This window comes from Symphalangus syndactylus, chromosome 13 (genome assembly GCF_028878055.3).
Source record: "Symphalangus syndactylus isolate Jambi chromosome 13, NHGRI_mSymSyn1-v2.1_pri, whole genome shotgun sequence".
Classification (NCBI taxonomy): Eukaryota; Metazoa; Chordata; class Mammalia; order Primates; family Hylobatidae; genus Symphalangus; species Symphalangus syndactylus.
Genome location: NC_072435.2, coordinates 116301001 through 116321620, shown reverse-complemented (window position 1 = coordinate 116321620; position 20620 = coordinate 116301001). Strand labels below are relative to the sequence as shown.

Below are 20620 nucleotides of genomic sequence, written 5' to 3'. Positions count from 1 at the left end.
CAAATCAATACCCAGGATCATTTCAGCATGGGATAAGCATTTATGTGAATAAAAGCTAATATGTATAAAGCATCTGCTGTGGGTCAGGCATTGCCAACAGATGTTAACTAATTTGATCCTTGCTACCACACGATGAGGCTGTAATCACCACCCCCACTTTACAGCTGAGGAAATTGTGGCTTAACAGAGAAGTTAAGTAACCTGCCCAATGCCACACAGCATTGGAGCAGGTGGAGCTGTGATTCAAATCCAGGCCATCTGGCACCACTGTGCTGGCTGGTGAGCAGAGCACTAAATAGGGCAACTTGTCCAGAGAAGAGCCCTCTAAAGAGGTGACATTTGAGCCAGGACACATGAGAAGACATCCACCATGCAAAATCCAGGAGGCAGAAGGTTCCAGATGGAGGGAACATTGAGTGCAAAGGCCCTGAGGCAAGTAGGGGCTTCACAGGTTGGGAGAAGAGCAAGGAGGTCAGTTCTAGCTTGAGGAGAGGATAGAAGAGGTCAGAGCAGTGCATAGGGCAGACACATGGGGTTGGGGAGGAGCCTCCTCTGTCCTCCTCAATGAGGCCCAGGGGACGTTCCCAGGAGCCTCCCGGCAGGTCTGAGGGATCTTTGGGAAGTGGGGCCTAAAGTCGTTCTGGCAGGTGTGGCTCCCTTCCTCTCCCCTATCAGGCCGACGAGGCGCTGGCAAAGCTGATCTTCCCCGGGGCCCATTGCTGGGAAATGAGTGCAGCTGGAACCTGCTGTGTATCCTCGGCCAGCACCATCCACAGGTGGCCACCTCCCTGACTGATGGGGACATGGAAGGGCCCGTCTCATTCTTCCCTCTTCACCCTAAATCCACATCCTCCCTGGCCCTGTACCTCCCACAGAGCCACAAATGAGGGGCTCCCATTCTCCAGTGGAGGCTGGACCACCTAGCTCCTGCCCTCGGGGTGCCCCCCAGAGGCCTGAGTCCAGTCCCAGCTCAGTGAGGGAATGGGGTGTTCCCCAGCTTGGTCTCAGAGAGTCTGAGAGTCAAGAGTCTGGCCTTAGGGAGAAATCTTGGGGGGCTGGAGTGGGATCCACATCCCTAGTCATATAGACCTAAATTAGAGTCCAGACTCTACCCCCATGTGGTTTTGGGAAAGTGGCTTCACCTAAGTCTCAGTTTCATCATCTGAAAAATGGGAATAATCACATTACCTACCTCATAGGGTCACTGTGAAAATTAAGTATAACATGGCTGAGAGGGGGCTTTCTGGGGCTGGAAATGTTCTGTATCTTTACCTGCGAGGTGATATATAAAATTCAATGAAATGTACATTGTAGGGCGGGCTCATGCCTCTAATCCCAGCACTTTGGGAGGCCGAGGTGGGTGGATCACTTGAGCTCAGGAGTTTGAGACCAGCCTGGCCAACATGGCAAAACCCCACCTCTACTAAAAATACAAAAATTAGCCAGGCGTGGTGGCAGGTGCCTGTAATCCCAGCTACTCGGGAGGCTGAGGCAGGAGAATCACTTGAGCCTGGGAGGCAGAGGTTGCAGTGAGCCGCGATCATGCCACTGCACTCCAGCCTGGGCAACTCTGTTGGAATCTCATTCTTGAGATTCCATTTCAAAAATAACACCACCACCACCATAGATTTCTGCATTTTACTGTATGTATGTTATAACTCAATTTTTTTTAAATACAAAGTGCCTGACCCATGGCTAGCACCACATAAATGTTAGGTAGTATTAGCATAAAGTGTTCCATAAATATTTATTGAATATATTTGTTAAATAAGCCCTTGTAAGTACCCTTCCATGTTTTGTTTATCATTTATTTGATTCCCAGGGCTCTTGGGGCCTGGATGCCTAAGGCAGCTCAAACTCAGTATGTCCATGACTGAATGATTTCCTTCACCTCATTCTTGCTCTTCCCGAGGCTTCTCTAACTGCCCAGTGGCTCAACACAGAAATGTGGATGACACCCTGCCTGCCTTTTTCTGCTCTTCTCTCCAGCCCCTTACAGCCAACGTATTACCAAGACTTCATGTAGTAGATTCTCTCCAAAGACAGCCCCCAACCATTCCCCCACCACCCTATAAGGGCATGCTGACCTCCCATCAAGAGGTAGAGATTGAGGCTGGGCACGGTGGCTCACGCCTGTAATCCCAGCACTTTGGGAGGCTGAAGCGGGAGAAGTGCTTGAGGCCAGGAGTTCCAGCCTGGGAGACATAGCGAGAACCCATATCTACAAAAAAAAAAAAAAAAAGAGGTAGAGCTTAAGCTGGGTGAAGCGGCTTGTGCCTCTAATCCCAGCTACTTTGGAGGCTGAGAGAAGATGGCTTGAGCCTGGGAGGCGGAGGTTGCAGTGAGCCGAGATGGCGCCACTGTGTTCCAGCCTGGGCGATAGAGTGAGACCCTGTCTCAAAAACAAACACACAACAACAAAAAATAGATCAATGGCATAAAGGTAGGAGCTAATACCATAGAACAATTGAAAGAAACCATAAGGCCAGGTGTGGTGGCTCATGCCTATAATCCCAGCTACTCGGGAGGCTGAGGCAGGAGAATCACTTGAACCTGGGAGGTAGAGGTTGCCGTGAGCCGAGATCGTGCTATTGCACTTCAGCTTGGGCAATAAGAGTGAAACTCCATCTCAGAAAAAATAAAATAAATAAAATAAAATAAACCACAGGGATAAATCTTCATGATCTAGGATTTAGCAAGAGATTCTTCAATTTGACACTGAAATCACAAGAAACAAAAGAAAAAAGACAAATTGGATTTCATGAAAAGTAAAAACTTTTCTGCATCAAAGAACATTATCAAGAAAGTAAACAGGCAACCTGCAGAATGGGAGGCAATATTTGCACATCGTATATCTGATAAGAATTTAGCATCCAGAATATATAAAGAACTCAACAACAAAAAGACAAACAACCTTCTAAACAATGGTCCAAGTGGGCCAGGCGCGGTGGCTCACGCCTGTAACCCCAGCACTTTGGGAGGCCGAGGTGGGCAGATCACGAGGTCAGGTGTCTGAGACCAGCCTGGCCAACATGGCGAAACCCTGTCTCTACTAAAAATACAAAAATTAGCCAGGGGTGGTGGGGGGTGCCTGTAGTCCCAGCTACTCAGGAGACTGAGGCAGGAGAATCGCTTGAACCCGGGAGGCAGAGGCTGCAGTGAGCTAAGATCATGCCACTGCACTCCAGCCTGGACAACGAGGACAAGACTCTGTCTCAAAAAAAAAAAAAAAAAATGAGCCAAGTAAGCGAACAGACATTTCTCCAAAGAAGATAAACAAATGGCCAGAAAGCGTATGAAAAAGATGTTCAACATCATTGGCCATTAAGTAAATGTAAATCAAAACCACAATAAGATATCGCCCACTAGGATGGCCTTAATTTTTAAAAAGGGGGCAGAGCTCTTCCTGTTATCTATCATGGCACAGGATGAAGGTGAAAAGGAGAACCCCACGTGGGAACTTTGCATTCACAAGCTCTGCCTCAACATCTGTGTTGGGGAGAGTAGAGACTGATCCCTGCAGCCAAAGCGTTGGAGTGGCTTGCAGCCCAGACCCTGTGTTTTCCAAAGCCAGATACACTGTCATATTATTTGACATCCAGAAAAATGAAAAGCCGAAAATGCTGTCCGCTGCATAGTTCAAGAGGCCAAAGCAGAAGAAATCCTGCAGAAGGGTCTAGAGGTACAGGAGTATAAGCTGAGAAAAAATAACTTCTCAGATACTGGAAACTTTGATTTTGGGATCCAGGAACACATCAATCTGGGTATCAAATATGACCCAAGTGTGGGTCTCTACGGCCTGGACTTCTATGTGGTGCTGAGTAGGCCGGGTTTCAGCATCACAGACAAGCAGCGCAGGACAGGCTGCACTGGGGCCAAACACAGAATCAGCAAAGAGGAGGCCATGTGCTGGTTCCAGCAGAAGGGTGATGGGATGATGCTTCCTCGCAGATACCCGTTTCTATCCAAAAAGCCAATAAAAAGTTTTCAGGGAAATGTAAAATAAAATAAAATAAGAAGTGGGGAGAGAAATAACAAGTGCTGGCTGGGTGCAGTGGCTCGTGCCTGTAATCCAGCACCTTGGGAGGCCAAGGCAGGCTGATCACCTAAGGTCAGGAGTTCGAGACCAGCCTGGCCAACATGGTGAAACCCTGTCTCTACTAAAAACACAAAAATTAGCCAGGCATAGTGGCGCACGCCTGTAGTCCCAGCTACTGGGGAGGCTGAGGCTGGAGAATCGCTTGAACCTGGGAGGTGAAGGTTGCAGTGAACCAAGATCGTGCCATTGCACTCCAGCCTGGGCAACAGAGCAAGACTCCATCTCAAACAAACAAACAAAAAGAAATAACGAGTGTTGGTAAGGATGTGGAAAAATAGACATTTTTGTTGTGTTAGTCCATCCAGTATGCTATAACAAAGTACTATAGACTGGATGGCTCATAAACAACAGAAATTCAGCCAGGCGCGGGGGGCTAATGTCTGTAATCCCAGCACTTTGGGAGGCTGAGGAGGGTGGATCTTTTGAGGACAGGAGTTTGATACCAGCCTAGCCAACATGGGAAAACCCCATCTCTACTAAAAATACAAAAATTAGCTGGGCGTGGTGGCAGGGGCCTGTAATCCCAGCTCCTCAGAAGACTGAGGAAGGAGAATCGCTTGAACCCAGGAGACAGAGGTTGCAGTAAGCAGAGACTCTGCCACTGCACTCCAGCCTGGGCGATAGAGTGAGACCCTGCTTCAAAAAGAAACAACAACAACAAAAACCAGAAATGTATTTCTCGTAGTTTTGGACCCTGGAAGTGTGAGGTCATGGTGGCCAGCATGGCCGGGTTCTGGTCAGGGCCTTCCTCTGGGTTGAAGACTGTGAACTTCTCATCATCCCCTCACATGGTGGAGAGAAGGCAAGAGTGTTCTCCGGGGTCCCTTTTCTAAGCACATTCATCCCACTGATGAGGGCTCCACTCGCATAGCCTGTTTACTTCCCGAAGGCCCCACCTCCTAATGCCATCACTTCATGGGTGAGGATCTCAACATATGATTTTGGGGAGGACATGAACATTCAGTCCATTGCACTCATCCATTGCGGCTGGGAGTGGAAAATGGTGCAGCTGCTGTGGGAAACAGTTTGGCAGTTCCTCAAAAAGTTAAACATAGAGTTACCATATGACACAGAAATTCCATTCCTAAAGAACTGAAAGCAGAGACTCAAACAGATCCTTGTTCACCAGTGCTCATAGCAGCATTATTCCCAAGAGCCAAAAGGTGGAAACAAGCCAAATGTCCATCAACAGATTAATGGATAAACAAATTGTGGTCTAGCCATACAATGGAATATTATTCAGCCATAAAAAGGAATGAAGTGCTGGCGCATGCTACAACATGGGTGAACCCTGAAAACATCATGCTAACTGAAAGAAGCCAGACACCAGAGGTCACATATTGTATGATTCCATGTATCTGAAATGTCTGGAATAGGTAAACCCATAGAGACAGAAAGCAGATTCATGGTTGTCAGCGGCTGCGGGGAGGGAGGATGGGGAGAGATTGCCATATGGGTATGGAGTGACAGGAAAGTGTGAAACTAGGAAGAGGTGGTGGTTGCTCAACATTGTGAATGCACTAAGCTGAGGCTCCCCCCAACCAACAGCCCTAACTGAGCACCCAGCCGGCAGCCAACAACGACTGCCAGCCACGTGGGTGAGGCCACTTGGGACCTTCCTGCCATCCCAGCAACCCCACGTGATGCAGAACTGCCCTCTCGCCCTACAGAATCGTGAGAAATAATAGTGTTGTTGTTTTAAGGCACGCAGTTTTGGGGTGATTTATCTTGCAGCAAGAGGTAACCAGTTCTACCTGTAAACACTTTACAAAGCCACCCGTTTCTCTCTATCCTCACCACCCTCATCCAAGTCCCTTTTCTCTCTCCAGGCAGCAGCTTCCTCCCCAGGGTCCCTACCTCCAGTCCAGCCGCCTGAGGTCTATCCTTCCCTGCAGCCAAAGGGAAACTTCCAGCTCCCGATCTCATTTTCTCAGCCCTCCACTCAGTATCCAAGCATTCAGTGTGCCCAACAAGGCCCTGAGGGACCTGTCCCTGCCCATCTCTGCAGTCCCAGTCCCCCCTCACCCATCCCTCTATCCCCTACAACTCACAGTTCCTGGAACTCAGCACGTCGCTTCCTTAGCACAAGCAGTTCCCTCTTCCTACAACAATCTTTCCTACCTCCTCTCTCTTCCCCTGGCTCTTTTTCTCCTTCAGGCCTCAGCTCAGACACCACCGGCTCCAGGAAGCGTTCCCTGACCACCTGGGCTGAGTTAAGTGCCTCCTCCAGGCACCTGTTCACCCCCATTCTGACAAGAGCGGTAGCTGCTCTGGCCTTTTTTTTTTTTTTTTTTTTTTGAGACTGAGTTTCACTCTTGTTGCCCAGGCTGGAGTGCAGTGGCGCGATCTCAGCTCACTGCAACCTCTGCCTCCTGGGTTCCAGCGATTCTCCTGCCTCAGCCTCCTGAGTAGCTGGGATTACAGGTGCACGCCACCATGCCTGACTGATTTTTCGCATTTAGTAGAGACAGGGTTTCACCATGTTGGTCGGTCTGGTCTTGAACTCCTGACCTCAGGTGATCCACCCACTTTTGCCTCCCAAAGTGTTGGGATTACAGGCATGAGCCACTGCGCCCAGCCTACCTTTTTAACAATCTGTCTCACCATCTAGTGAGCAATATCAGGGCAGGGACAAAGTCCTCTTGTGTTCTCAGAGCCTAGTGCAGGCCTGGCACAGTAGGTACTCAGGGAAACTCAGTGGAAGGGAGGTAGGGATTCTGTAATGCAGGCTGGGGACCTCACATCTCACATGAGACTGGTACATGAGTGAGGTTGCGCTGTGGGCTTCCCTGAGCCTCCCTTCTCCCAAGAAGGCCCTGGCCACTTGAAGATGCCTGGAGCAGAGGTCAGGGAGGGACCACTGGGGGCTGAGGTCATAAATGTCCAGGCCGAGGGAGTGGAGTCCTCCTCCAAGTGCCAAACACCTGGGCAGTAACAAGTGAACGACATGTCTGTCTCCCCAGTGAAGAATGTCCCAGGCCAGGCACAGTGGCTCATGCCTGTAATTCCAGCACTTTGGGAGGCTGAGGAGGTAGATCACCCAAGCTCAGAAGTTTGAAATCAGCCTGGGAAACATGGAAAAACCCCATCTCTACACAAAATAATAATACAAAAAAATTAGCCAGGCATGGTGGTGCATGTCTGTAGTCCCAGCTACTTGGGAGGCTGAGGTGGGAGGATCACCTGAGCCCAGGGAAGTGAAGGCTGCAGTGAGCCATGATTGCACCATTGCACTCCAGCCTGGGTGACAGAGTGAGATTCTGACTCAAAAAAAAAAAAAAAAGATATCCCAGCCAGGCGCGGTGGCTGACACCTGTAATCCCAACACTTTGGGAGGTCCAAGGTGGTCAGATCATGAGGTCAGGAGTTCGAGACCAGCCTGACCAACATGGTGAAATGCCATCTCTACTAAAAATACAAAAAAATTAGCCAGGTGTGGTGGCAGGTGCCTATAATCCCAGCTACTCAAGAGGCGGAGGCAGGAGAATCTCTTGAACACGGGAGGCGGAGGTTGCAGTGAGCAGGGATCGCCTCACTCCACTCCAGCCTGGGCGACAGTGCGAGACTCCGTCTAAAAAAGTGTCCTGATAAAGAATGTCATGCAGTGGTTACTTCCATGGGCTATGCAGGCAGGCAGACTGGGTTTCAAATCCTAGCTCTGTTACCTCCCAGTTATGTGACCCTGGAGGAGCGACTTCACCTCTCTGATGTTCGCTCTGCTCATCTGTAAAAACTGAACACAATACGGCCGGGCACAGTGGCTCACACCTGTAATCCCAGCACTTTGGGAGGCCGAGGCGGGAAGATCACTTGAGGCCAGGAGTTCCAGACCAGCCTGGGCAACACAGTGAGACCTCATCTCTACTAAAAGTAGAAATAAAAATTAGCCAGGCATGGTGGCATGCACCTATAGTCCCAGCTACGTGGGAGGCCAAGATGGGAGGATCGCTTGAGCCCCAGGAGTTCAAGGTTGCAGTGAGCTATGATCATGCCACTGCACCAAAGCCTGCAAGACAGAGCAAGACCCTGTCTCAACAAAAAAAGGAATCTGGGGAAAACACAAAAACAATCATAATAGTACATAAAGAATAATTCACTCAGTCTTTACAACCATTAAAAGAGGTGGGTACTCTCCTTGTGCCCATTTTATAGATGATGAAATTGAGGCCTGAGGGCATGCAGGACATAGGTAGCCGAGGCTGGATTTAAACCAGGCAGTCTGAGTCCTCCCAGTCTGAGTCCTCCAACCCTTTAAACACCACCCTACACTGCTCTCAAAGCCCCAAGGCCTACCTTTCCTGTAAGTCTGGCTGCTGCTCACCAAACAGATCAGCTGCATGATCTCAGGCATGTGAACCTCTCTCTGGGCCTTAGTTTTCCCACCTTCCCAGAGAGGATCACAGGAGCCAGTGCTGAAGGACACTCTCTTTTGGTTTAACAATCCAGGCCATGGCCAGCGTCTGGCTGGAGCTGGTGACCCACTGACCAGCTAGCCCCAGCTGGGGCAACACACTCCATGGGCTGGGCTGTCACAGGCGGGTCACCGCACATCGACAGCTGTACTATCCCCTCCACATTGGTGGGGTTCTGGCCTCTGCCTATTTCCAGCCCCCCAGGGTCCTTGAGGGAGGCTGCAGCGGCCACCCCCAGATGTCTATTCCTGTCCCTGGCCTAGCGCCGTGCTGGGGAAGCAGCAGCTATTTTGAGGTCCTTCTCCCTCCAAGTGTGAGCGGTGGGAACGCGCTGGGAACATCCCGAACTGGGAGGCCGCCCGCCCGCCACAGCCTTGCCTTGGATCCGGGCCACACCAGTCCTGTGGCTCTGCCTCTTCTCCTAAGATCAGCTCTGGCAATGTGATCAGCTCTGATCACAGCCACCGCCCTGGGATAACCCAGGAGAACTGATTGCAAGGGGCTTCTGCTGGAGATGGGAGCACAGGGTGACTGGGCTTTGCCCCTGGGGGGAGGACTGGACCCACTAGCTGGGAGAAGGAACCACTCTGAGCTTGAAATTGGGGACAACATTGAGAACAGTACTATAAAAATACCTGGCCAGGCGCAGTGGCTCATGCCTGTAATCCCAGCACTTTGGGAAGCCAAGGTGGGAGGATTGCTTGAGCCCAGGCCTTCGAGACCAGCCTGGGCAACATAGCGAGACCCTGTCTCTATTACATTTTAATGTATATTTTTTAAAAATACCTGACATTTCTTGAGTGCTCACGATTAAACAGGCCTTGTTCTAAGCATGTGACATGAAGGTAAACTCTTTAATCCTCACAGAAGAGAAACAGGTTCAGAGAGGGAGAGTGACTTGCCCAAGGTCACACAGCCAGTAATGGCTGAATCAAGACTTGAACCCAGGTCAGCTGGCTCCAGTTCATGCTTTTAATCACTTTTCTCCCCTCTGAACCCTCCAAGCCCAGGGGCTAATATGAATTAGGAGAAAGACCACTAGCTTGAAGAGTCCGCCCCTCTTTGTAATTGGGCCAGGCAGACTACCCCTGTGAGTTCAGCTCTCTCATCTATGAGATGGGAATAATGATAGTATCCACTTCCAGAGCTAAGGTAAGGACTGGTGTTAACATACCTTGGGGACTGGGGCTCAGTAACTTTTACTTTTTTTTTTCTGAGACAAAGCCTCGCTCTGTCGCCCAGGCTGGAGTGCAGTGGTGCACTCGTGGCTCACTGCAGCCTCAACCTCCTAGGCTCAAGCAATCCTCCCACCTCACACTCCCAAGTAGCTGGGACTACAGCCACGTGCCACCATGCCTGGCTAATTTTTACTTTTTTATAGAGATGGGGTCTCACTTTGTTGCCCGGGCTGGTCTTGAACTCCTGGCTCAAGCAATCCTCCTGCCTCAGCCTCTCAAAGTGCTGGGATTATAGGCATGAGCTACCGCGCGTGGCCAGTAACTTCTTTAAATTATGAAACTAACATATGCACATCTCCATTTGTCTTTTCAGGATGCTACAACAAAAATACCACAGACTGGTTGGCTTAAACAACAAATATTTATTGCTTTTATTGCTCACAGTTCCGGAGGCTGGGAAGTCCAAGATTAAGGTGCCAGGAGATTCTGTGTCCTCATGTGGCAGGAGAGGGAGAGAGCACTCTCTGGGGTCCCTCTTTTTTTTTTTTTTTTTTGGAGACAGGACCTTGCCTTGTCACCCAGGCTGGAGTGCAGTGGTGTCATCTCAGCTCACTGCAACCTCTGCCTCCCAGGCTCAAGCTCAAGTGATTCTCCCGCCTCAGCATCCTGAGTAGCTGGGATTACAGGCATGCACCACCACGCCCGGCTAATTTTTGTATTTTTAGGAGAGACGGGGTTTCACCATGTTGCCCAGGCTGGTCTTAAACTCCTAGAATCAAGTGATCCACCCACCTCGGCCTCCGAAAGTGCTGGGATTACAGGCATGGACCACAGTCCCCAGCCTGGGGTCCCTTTTATAAGGGCACTAATACCATTCATGAGGGCTCAACTCTTATGACCTAATCATCTCCCAAAGGCCCCATCTCCTAATACCATCATCTTAAAGGTTAGGATTTCAGCATATGAATTTGAGGGAACATAAACATTCAGCACACAAACATATGGCAAAATAAAATGGAATAAAAGAGGACATGGTAGAAACTAAGGCCCTCCCACTTTACACCTGAATTCCTCTCCCCAGAAGTAACCACCATCAACAGCTTCTTGGGTCACCCTTTGGAAATTTTCCATGCAAATAAAGGCAGAGAAGCCATATAGAACAGTGGTTAAGAACATGGACTGCCTGATCCAAATTCTGGCCCTGCTGTGGACAAGCTACGTGAAGCTTAGGCCAACAGTTTGTTCTTCCTGAGCCTCGGTTTTCTCATCTGTAAAATGGGGTTAATAAAACCAAGTACCTACTTTATAGGGTAGTTGTGAGGATTAAATGAGTCAGTCTAGGCAGTATTTATTTATTTATTTATTTTGAGACAGTTTTTTGCTCTGTTGTCCAGGCTGGAGTGCAGTGGCACAGTCTCAGCTCACTGCAACCTCTGCCTCCTGGGTTCAAGCGATCCTCCTGCCTCAGCCTCCCGAGTAGCTGGGATTTACAGGCAACTGCCACCGTGCCCAGCTAGTTTTCTGTATTTTTAGTAGAGATGGGGTTTCACCATATTGGCCAGGCTGGTCTCGAACTCCCGATCTGCCCGCCTCGGCCTCCCAAAGTGCTGAGATTGCAGACATAAGCCACCGCACCCAGCCTAGGCAGCGTTTAGAATGAACATTCCCTGGCCCATAGTTGTCCGATAAATACACACATACAGTGGACCCCTTCTGGTAAACACTGAGGTGGCCTTTTGCTATAACCAACGATGCTGCAAGCAAGACACATCCTCGTTCACCTGTCATTTGGCACAAGTGCAAGAATCTCTGTGGGAGAAATTGCTGGTGGAGAAATTGCTGGGTCAAACAGTAGAGCCCTTGTAATTTCAATTAATTTTTGGATGAGCAAATTCTCACAACAGGCAGGGACAGGGAAAGAGGTTCACGGGGCAGCGAGGACAAAGGAGGAGCAAGCTGCAATGTTTTGTCTGAAGTCCAGGGAGGGCTGCATCTGTCCCGGCAACCTGGAGGATGCGGCGGCTCCCCAAGCCCCTGACTAAGCAGATGGAGGGTTTAGTTTCATCTAGATTGTCCTCATAAGGGTTTTACAGAAAATCAAGGTTAAGATTCGAGGAGTAGGAGCCTCTTATGAGCAGTGGCTGCTTAATAAAATGCCGGAGCAGATACAGTTTCCCTTTGCCACCACCCACAACGGCAGCGTCTGGGCTCTGACAGAAACCCCTCGGATGCCAAAGTCACCTCAGAATGGTACCTCAGTTGGGCTCTCTTTCCTCAGCATCCTTCTAGGTCCCAGAATACAGAGTAGAGAGCAAGGGGTTAAGAGCACGGGTTTTAGGGTAAGACAGATGTCCACCCAAATTTACTGTGTCAACTTGGGCAAGCCATTTTCCTCCCTGTGTCTCAGAGGATAATGGGCCCTGCCTTCACGAGGCTGATGCGAGGACTCAACCAATCAAACCCAGAAAGGACAGTGGCCAGCACACTGGGAGAGCCCAATTAATGATCACCCAGCAGACACGAATGAAGAATAAAGACAGTGACCCTGGCTGGACGCGGTGGCTCACACCTGTAATCCCAGCACTTTGGGAGGCCGAGACAGGCAGATCACATGAGGCCAGGAGTTCGAGACCAGCCCGGCCAACATGGCAAAACCCCGTCTCTACTAAAAATACAAAAAGTAGCCAGGTGTAGTGGTGGGCACCTGTAGTCCCAGCTACTCAGGAGGCTGAGGCAGGAGAATCGCTTGAACCCAGGAGGCAGAGGTTGCGGTGAGCCAAGATGGAGCTACTGCCCTCAAGCCTGTGGGACACAGTGAGATCCTGTCTCCAAAAAAAAAAAAAAAAAAAAAGACCGGTCGCCGTGGCTCACGCCTGTAATCCCAGCACTTTGGGAGGCCGAGGTGGGTGGATCACGAGGTCAGGAGATGGAGAGCATCCTGGCCAACACGGTGAAACCCTGTCTCTAGGCCGGGCGCGGTGGCTCACGCTTGTAATCCCAGCACTTTGGGAGGCCGAGGCGGGCGGATCACGAGGTCAGGAGATCGAGACCACGGTGAAACCCCGTCTCTACTAAAAAATAAAAAAAAGAAATTAGCCGGGCGTGGTGGCGGGCGCCTGTAGTCCCAGCTACTCGGAGAGGCTGAGGCGGGAGAATGGCGTGAACCCGGGAGGCGGAGCTTGCAGTGAGCCGAGATCGCGCCACTGCACTCCAGCCTGGGTGACAGAGCAAGACTCCGTCTCAAAAAAAAAAAAAAAAAAAAAAAAGAAACCCTGTCTCTACTAAAAATACAAAAAATTAGCCAGGCGAGGTGGCACGTGCCCGTAGTCCCAGCTACTGGGGAGTTTGAGCTAGGAGAATCGCTTGAACCCGGGAGGCAGAGGTTGCAGTGAGCCGAGATCGCGCCACTGCACTCCAGCCTGGGCAACAGAGCGAGACTCCATCTCAAAAAAAAAAAAAAAAAAAAAAGAAGAATCTGAGAAGTCCCAGGACGACTGTAATAATGCTAACAGTAATGACAACAGCGACCACCCCATTGATTCAGGGCATACCTGACTCGGCTAAGGGCACAGTCTGGGGTCAGACAGACGTGGATTGGGCTCTATTGTGCACCTGGGTGAGTTGTGATGTCGCACCTGGGTGAGCTCACCTCTCAGAGCCTCATCGGCTTCCTCACCTGTGAGACGGGGAGGATAATGGCTCTGCGGCCCGGCTGGAGAGAGAACCGAGGAGGGGTTGGGGTGTGAGCCCCCGCCGCTGCCCTTTCGCGGCCGGCATTCCGGGGGCGGGCACGGCCGGGGCACACCCCTGTCGCCGTCCAGCGGATCTCCGGGCCCCGGGGGAGGCGGCCGCTCCTCCTCCAGGCCTCCGCGGGCGGATTCCCCCGCGGCCTCCCGCGCCGCGCAGCGGGGACCCGGGTGATTGCAAACAGCCGCCGGCCTCATTAGGAGACTTGTAATTAGCGGCTGGCGCAGCCCGAGCCGGCGCGGGCTAATTACCGCGGGGAGCCCGCCGCGCCGCCAACGCGCCAGCCCGCCCGCCCGGCCACCGCCGGCGTCTGCACCCTCCGGGGCCAGAAGGGGCCGGGCCTGGTTCAAGACTGGGAGGCCGCGGGCCTTGCCAATGTGCTTCCTCCCGGGGCTGTGCCTGTGAGGGAGAAGTAAATCATTTGTTCAGAACAGCGTTTACTTGCCGGGGGCCGTGGCACACGCCTGTAATCCCAACACTTTGGGAGGCCGAGGCGGGCGGATCACTTGAAGTCAGGAGTTTGAGATCAGCCTGGCCAACATGGTGAAATCTCTACTAAAAATACAAAATTAGCCAGGCGTCGTGGCAGGCGCCTGTAATCCCAGCTACTCAGGAGGCTGAGGCAGGAGAATTGCTTGAACCCGGGAGGCAGAGACTGCAGTGAGCTGAGATCGCGTCACTGCACTCCAGCCTGGGCGACAGAGTAAGACTCAGTCTCAAAAAACAAACAAAACAAAAACAAAAAAAGGGCTTACTATGCACGCTGTGCCAGGCATTTTGTCCACGCGACCCCGCTTAAACTTCATATCCACCCACGAGGGAGGAACCATTGTTATCCCATTGCACAGATGAGGAAACTAAGATCTGAGACATGAATTAACCCTCCCGACAGCACCTGGCGGGGCCGGTAAATGACGGAGTGGGGAATCGAACTTCCATCTGTCGTCTCTCCGTCTTATTACACTAAATGGACGAGTGAAACCCTGCACAGGAGAGCACCAGCCGTGTTGACCAGAACAAGGAGTCAGCTGGCTTTGGGTTCAAATTCTGATCCTGCTCCTAACAGGATACGAGGCTTTGGTCTGAGCCCCAACTGCATCTATAAAATGGGCGTAGCATTGCCGTTGAAATGAAGGCTGGGAAGTGTTAGGAGTGAAATTTGTGTGAGGGGTGGAGCGCTCAGGGGTTGGGGGTGCCTTGCTCTCTCCGCGCACTGCGGGCCTCTGGCGCCCCCTGTTGGCCAAAGGAGGATGTCGCAGACACTTTCTGGAGAAAGGTTGTTCTTGGGTGGGGAGTGCCGTCACTGTCACTGGTCCCTCGTTAGGGCCACGGCGTTCCCTCTTCCTATTCTTCTCTTGCCTACCTTCCCCCACATCCCTCCTTTAAGGTGGCCAAGAAGAGTAGGAGATGGGAAAATTCAGAACTCATTCCAGATCTTGCAAAAATCAGTTGTGAAAGCTGCCTCCATTACGGACCTCACAGGACCAGCCAAGGCCAAGACACTTCTACAAATAATCAGGGATGGGCATAAAGACTAAGCTACAAAGCCATACATCAAAGTATTGGGTATAACAAGAAAACCTAGAAATAATGTAAACATCTACCAAGGGGATACTGACCAACTTCACAGTGGTACGTCCAAACAATGCAATACTGCACAGCTGAAAAAACAGTATTGTAGCTGAACAGTTGACATGAAAATATAGCCAAACGGCCAGGTGTGGTAGCTCACGCCTGTAATCCCAGCACTTTGGGAGGCCAAGGTGGGTGGATCACCTGAGGTCAGGAGTTCGAGACCAGCCTGGCCAACATGGTGAAACCCTGTTCCTACTAAAAATACAAAAATTAGCCAGTTGTGGTGGCACATACCTGTAGTCCCAGCTACTCCGGAGGCTGAGGCAGGAGAATCGCCTCAATCCAGGAGGCAGAGGTTGCAGTGAGCTGAGACCGTGCTCCAGCTTGGGCAACAGAGTGAGACTCCGTCTCAAAAAATAAATAAATAAATACAAAAATGAGCTGGTCGTGGTGGCAGGTGCCTGTAATCCCAGCTACTCGGGAGGCTGAGGCGGGAGAATCGCTTGAACTCAGGAGGCAGAGGTTGCAGCCAGCCAAAATTGTGCCATTTCACTCCGGCCTGGGCAACAAGAGCAACACTCTGTCTTAAAAATAAAAAAAGAAAAAAGAAAATATAGCCAAACAACAGGAATCAATCTTACAATCATGTTGAGCAAAAGAAGCCAGACACAAAAGAAAACATGCTGGAGAACATTTATATCAAGTTTAAGAGCAGGCAAAATTAATCTAGCAGGGTAGAAGTGGTAATAGTGATAGCAGTAAGGAATTTGACTGGAAGAGGGCTCAGGGAACCTTCTGGGATACTGGAAATGCTCTTTATTTTAATTTTGGAGGTGGTTATAGAAGTCTATCCATATGTAAAAGTTCATTGAGATGTACACTTAAGAATATATACCTTATGTAATACCCCATAAGACATTTTAAAAAAATACTTAAAAAGAAAATAAAAGAAAAAACATAATTTAACAGAGGGCATAGTTCTCAAACTGTTTTCTCTGTCTCAGGACCCCTTTACATACGTTACTGAAGATGCCCAAGAGCTTTTAGTTTTGTGGGTTATATTTACTATGGATATTAAAGTTGAGAAATATTTAAAAAACAATACACAATTCCTAGAGCCGTGATGTCATCACGTCAAGCAGCCTCTGGAAAACTTCACTGTTCACTCTGAGAGAATGAAAAAGACAAGTAACATCTTAGTATTATTATGAAAGTAATTTTGACTTCGGGGACTCCTAAATCGAGTGAGTTTAGAAAATCTCAGGGGTCCCCAGAAGACACTTTGAGAACCGCTGGCCCAGGGGGAAAATGACAGAAGAAAACACACTACACGACAACAGTTATTCTCTCTCAGTGCTGGGATTATAATTTATTTGCTTCTTTGTGCTTTTCTGTTAAAAAAAAGAAAAAAGGTAAACGGAAATGGAAAACACAATGACCACGTATTGTTTCTGCGAGCAAAAAACGAGACGGCACACTCGCCTCCCTAAGATTGTTGAAAGGCCCAAACAGCAATAGCATATTTAGCTGTATGGAAGAATTAAACTGAGCTCAAATCTGAAAATAAAGGTCCGATTTCCCGTTTGTCAATCCCTGGGCTGTGAGGTGCAGGGTCTTGCCCTCAAAATCTCCACCGTTCACCTTGGGGAGAGAATATACTCGCATACATAACTGTGCTGCAAGGTTCCCAGGGCCCCAGGGGCAGCGGCTGCATCCTACACAGTATTGTAAACTTCGGTGTGCAGCAGAACCACCCATTACAGCTGCAAGCCGCTCCATCTCGGGGTTCATCCCTCAAACTAGTCAGTGACCCTCCGCAGGACGCATGCGCGCTTACAAACGCAGCTGGGCGGGGCTTGAGGAAGCTGACAGACTTCAGCCTCTCAACTTTCTAGCTCCGCCCTAATATCCTGTCTCCTTCTCTGAACGGCTGAAAGGCTGCGGAAGCAAGCTCCCCATTGGCCGCGGAGGGAACTCACATCCGGTTTGCACGACGGCCAGGAGAGCGCGGAGGCAGCCATGGTGCGGTTCAAGCACAGGTAAGCATTCCTTTCCGGACCCAACCATTGCCGTGCTGGGTCCTCGCGGCCCCGCTAGTGTCCACCTTCCTCTCGCCTGCCGCAGGTACCTGCTCTGCGAACTGGTGTCTGACGACCCCCGCTGCCGCCTAAGCCTCGATGACCGAGTTCTGAGCAGCCTCGTACGGGACACGATCGCCAGGGTGCACGGAACTTTCGGCGCAGCCGCCTGCTCCATCGGCTTCGCGGGTGCAAGGGCGCTGGGGGACGAGGGGAACCCGGGAGGATGGCGGGATGTGGAGGGGGCAGGCGCCGGAGGAAGAAAGAAGGGGCACGAGTGGCCAAGCCCGTGCACCGTTTTTTGTAAGGTATCTCTTTAAGCGGCTGGGACCCCAAGCGAGAGTCCGAAATTAGCAGAGCGCTAAGAGGAGGGGCCCGAAGGCAGTGGGGCTTTGAGCTAGAGGCCTCTTTTTACCTTCTTGACAGGTAATTTCTGTAATTGGTTGTGATTGAATTTGATAGGATAGAGAATTAAATGAGGGAAGCTGTGTATGACCGATTACATTAACATCACATGGAAAAAAAATTGTCAGAAGTACCCCCGGGAAAGCCCTTAAATAGTTGGTAAAGTACACAACACATGATTGTCAATATATGTAAATACAGGATGAGCTGGGACAGAGGGGCCCTTCACGTCACTTAAAATTAATTCCGTCTTTTACCTTGCTTGAGATTGACTTCTGGAGAGTTAAATGCAGATAGGCTTAACTCTCCTAAGTCAGGTGAGACTCAGAGCTGACTGCTACAAGAATTACAGAGCCCAAATGCAGTAAAACAGCCTGTTTTTCAGGCAAGGGTTTTGTGGGGGTTTTTCCTAAATTAAAATGGATCGCCTCCTACCTGCTCCTATTTATTGAATTAACTAGTGAATTAGAAAGCATTTTAAATTCTAAATTCATTCACCAGTTCTGAGTGGTATGCAACACAGTGGGTGTTTTGGCTTTTCTCTTTTACTCGCTGATAGATCCTACGTGCCACTTGCCTACAACATACTTTTGGCACATAGTAGGCTGTTACTCCAGTTTTCAAAGTTTTCCTTTTTTCGAGGAAGTCTCGCTGTTGCCCAGGCTGCTGGAGTGCAGCAGCAAGATCAGGGGTCATTGCTGCCTCTGCCTCCTGGGTTCAGGCGATTCTCATGCCTCAGCCTCCTGAGTGGCTGGAATTACAGGCGTGCACCACCACACCTGGCTAATTTTGTATTTTTAGTAGAGATGGGGTTTCATCATGTTGGCCAGGCTGGACTCGAACTCCTGACTTAAAGTGATCTGCCTGCCTCAGCCTCCCAAAGTGCTGGGATTACAGGCGTGAGCCACCACACACAGCAAAAGTTTTCCAAAATGTTTTTTTTTCCTGTTGTAGTTCGATACCTCAATGCCTATACTGGAATAGTGCTACTTCGATGCAGAAAAGAATTCTATCAGCTTGTGTGGTCAGCTCTTCCCTTCATCACGTACTTGGAGAACAAAGGACACCGTTACCCATGCTTTTTCAACACGTTACATGTGGGAGGTAGGAGTGACGTGGTATGGCTGATTTTCAACTGGTGACACGTTCACAGTTCAGTCTAGACTGGTGGGTGGGTCTTCCTGCTGTCCCGCTAACAAGACACTTCCCCCTACCTCTGAAAGTCTGTAAGGTCGAGACCTTTCACAAGCTGTTGACCATAGTAACTCATATGCCAGGTACAATAAGAACATGTCAGAAGTTCCTAATTCAGTACAACAGAAGACAGCTGTTGATCTTGTTGCAGAACTGCACTGATGAAGGTAAGCAACACTAGCCCAGTGCCCACTGAGCAGTGACTGACCTTAAGCTGAAGAAATCACTCCCAAAGACATCTTTCATCCCTGTTATCTGCCTTCTCCAGGAGAGCGGGAAGCTATCCAGAAGTCTGTGACAAGAAGCTGCTTACTAGAGGAGGAGGAGGAGTCAGGTGAGGAGGCTGCAGAAGCAATGGAGTGAACCTCTGCTCCTCACACAGCTGACTACACTGCTCAGGCTTCAGGCCCACTTGTTGAACAGAACAATCTGGGTAGCAACAGCATCTTCGTTTTCCAAACTGGATAGCTGCCAACCAGTGAACATTACCCACTTGAAATGGAGTACTCAGTTAAACTGAAGTTGCCTTTACCTAGCATTCCCTGGTGAAGTGCTGCAGGTTGTGAATTCTGTAGACATCTTTATTGCTTGGCTAAGAGTAGATTTAATAAATGTATCTGGTTTCCGTGGCATTTAGCATACTTATATTACAAAAAGGTCTTATGGAGTCCATGCTTGGCCAAGTCTCTGTTCTCTATCCCTAGCCTTGGTGGGAAGACTGACTCCCTATGTGGTACTAAACTTTTTTTTTTTTTTTTTGAGACAGTCTCACTCTTATCACCCAGGCTGGAGTGTAGTGGCCCAGTATCGGCTCACTGCAACCTCCGCCTCCTGGGTTCAAGCAGTTCTCCCACCTCAGCCTTCCAAGTAGCTGGGATTACAGACATGCACCACCACGTCTGGCTAATTTTTGTATTTTTAGTAGAGACGGGGTTTTGCCATGTTGGCTAGGCTGCTGTTGAACTCCCGGCCTCAAGTGATCGGCCTGCCTCGGCCTCCCAAAGTGCTGGGATTAAAGGGTGAGCCACTGTGCCTGGTGTAAATTTTCAATACTAGCTTTGTACCCCCGGCCCCAAGATGGGCCCTAAGCAAGCCAAGTCATTTGGAATAGAAATATTAGTTGGGACACAGCAACTGAACTGGCAGAGATCTCTAGCCCATCTCAGTACTGAACCACAGAGTCTTACAGATACCAGATTCCTTGCCAATAATCAAGTAACTTAAAAAATACAACTTTGGGCTGGGCGCAGTGGCTCACACCTGTAATCCCAGCACTTTGGGAGGCTGAGGCGGGCGGATCACGAGGTCAAGAGATCAAGACCATCCTGCCTAACACGGTGAAACCCTGTCTCCACTAAAAATACAAAAAATTAGCCGGGCATGGTGGCGGGTGCCTGTAATCTCAGCTGCTAAGGAGGCTGAGGCAGGAGAATGGCGTGAACCCGGGAGGCGGAGTTTGCAGTGAGCCGAGATCGCACCACTGCACTCCAGCCTGGGCTACAGCGAGACTCTGTCTCAAACAAAAAATGCAACTTTTGCAGTTGGGTTGGGGGTGGGGGTGCTGGCCTCATCTGACATCATTACTGCATGGTCATGTAGCAGCTGCCCACTTAAGGAACTTAAGGTAGTTTTTGTAGTTCCGCTCTTCCTTATTGCGCCTTACCCTGAAGACAAGTCAGACTGCCATACTCACAGGAAGTAGGAACGGCAGGAGACTTGTGATCCAGGTTTGATCTGCTACCTACTGACATTTCTGGGATCTGTTTTCTCCATAATACAATGGATGAGACTGAAAGTACCATATACATTTAACAGAAATACTGGTGATTCTGGCTTCAACATGCCCGCTTCATCTGGAGGCCAGAACACCCTCATCCATCCAAGAAATTTTCTGATAGGATTTCTTTTAAAATGGCAGGTTAAAGCTAAGCC

At 50.0% G+C, this 20620-nt stretch overlaps 1 protein-coding gene and 1 pseudogene across 2 annotated transcripts; both read left to right on the top strand.

The window, feature by feature from the left end:
- Window positions 1-3412: 3412 nt before the first annotated feature.
- On the top strand, window positions 3413-8584 carry LOC129460264 (large ribosomal subunit protein uL5-like; annotated as a pseudogene).
- An 8246-nt stretch (window positions 8585-16830) lies between these two features.
- Window positions 16831-19320, top strand: POP5 (POP5 homolog, ribonuclease P/MRP subunit). Of its 2 annotated transcripts, XM_055237813.2 has the most exons (5): window positions 16907-17050; window positions 17136-17278; window positions 18449-18598; window positions 18772-18855; window positions 18957-19320. In XM_055237813.2, exons 1-5 carry the CDS (start codon window positions 17031-17033, stop codon window positions 19049-19051), a joined length of 492 nt encoding a protein of 163 aa, XP_055093788.1. In that variant the 5' UTR covers window positions 16907-17030; the 3' UTR covers window positions 19052-19320. The 2 variants fall into 2 exon arrangements, with proteins under 2 accessions (XP_055093789.1, XP_055093788.1); XM_055237814.2 differs by lacking the exon at window positions 18449-18598 and having other exon boundaries at window positions 16831-17050.
- The last annotated feature ends 1300 nt before the right edge of the window (window positions 19321-20620 follow it).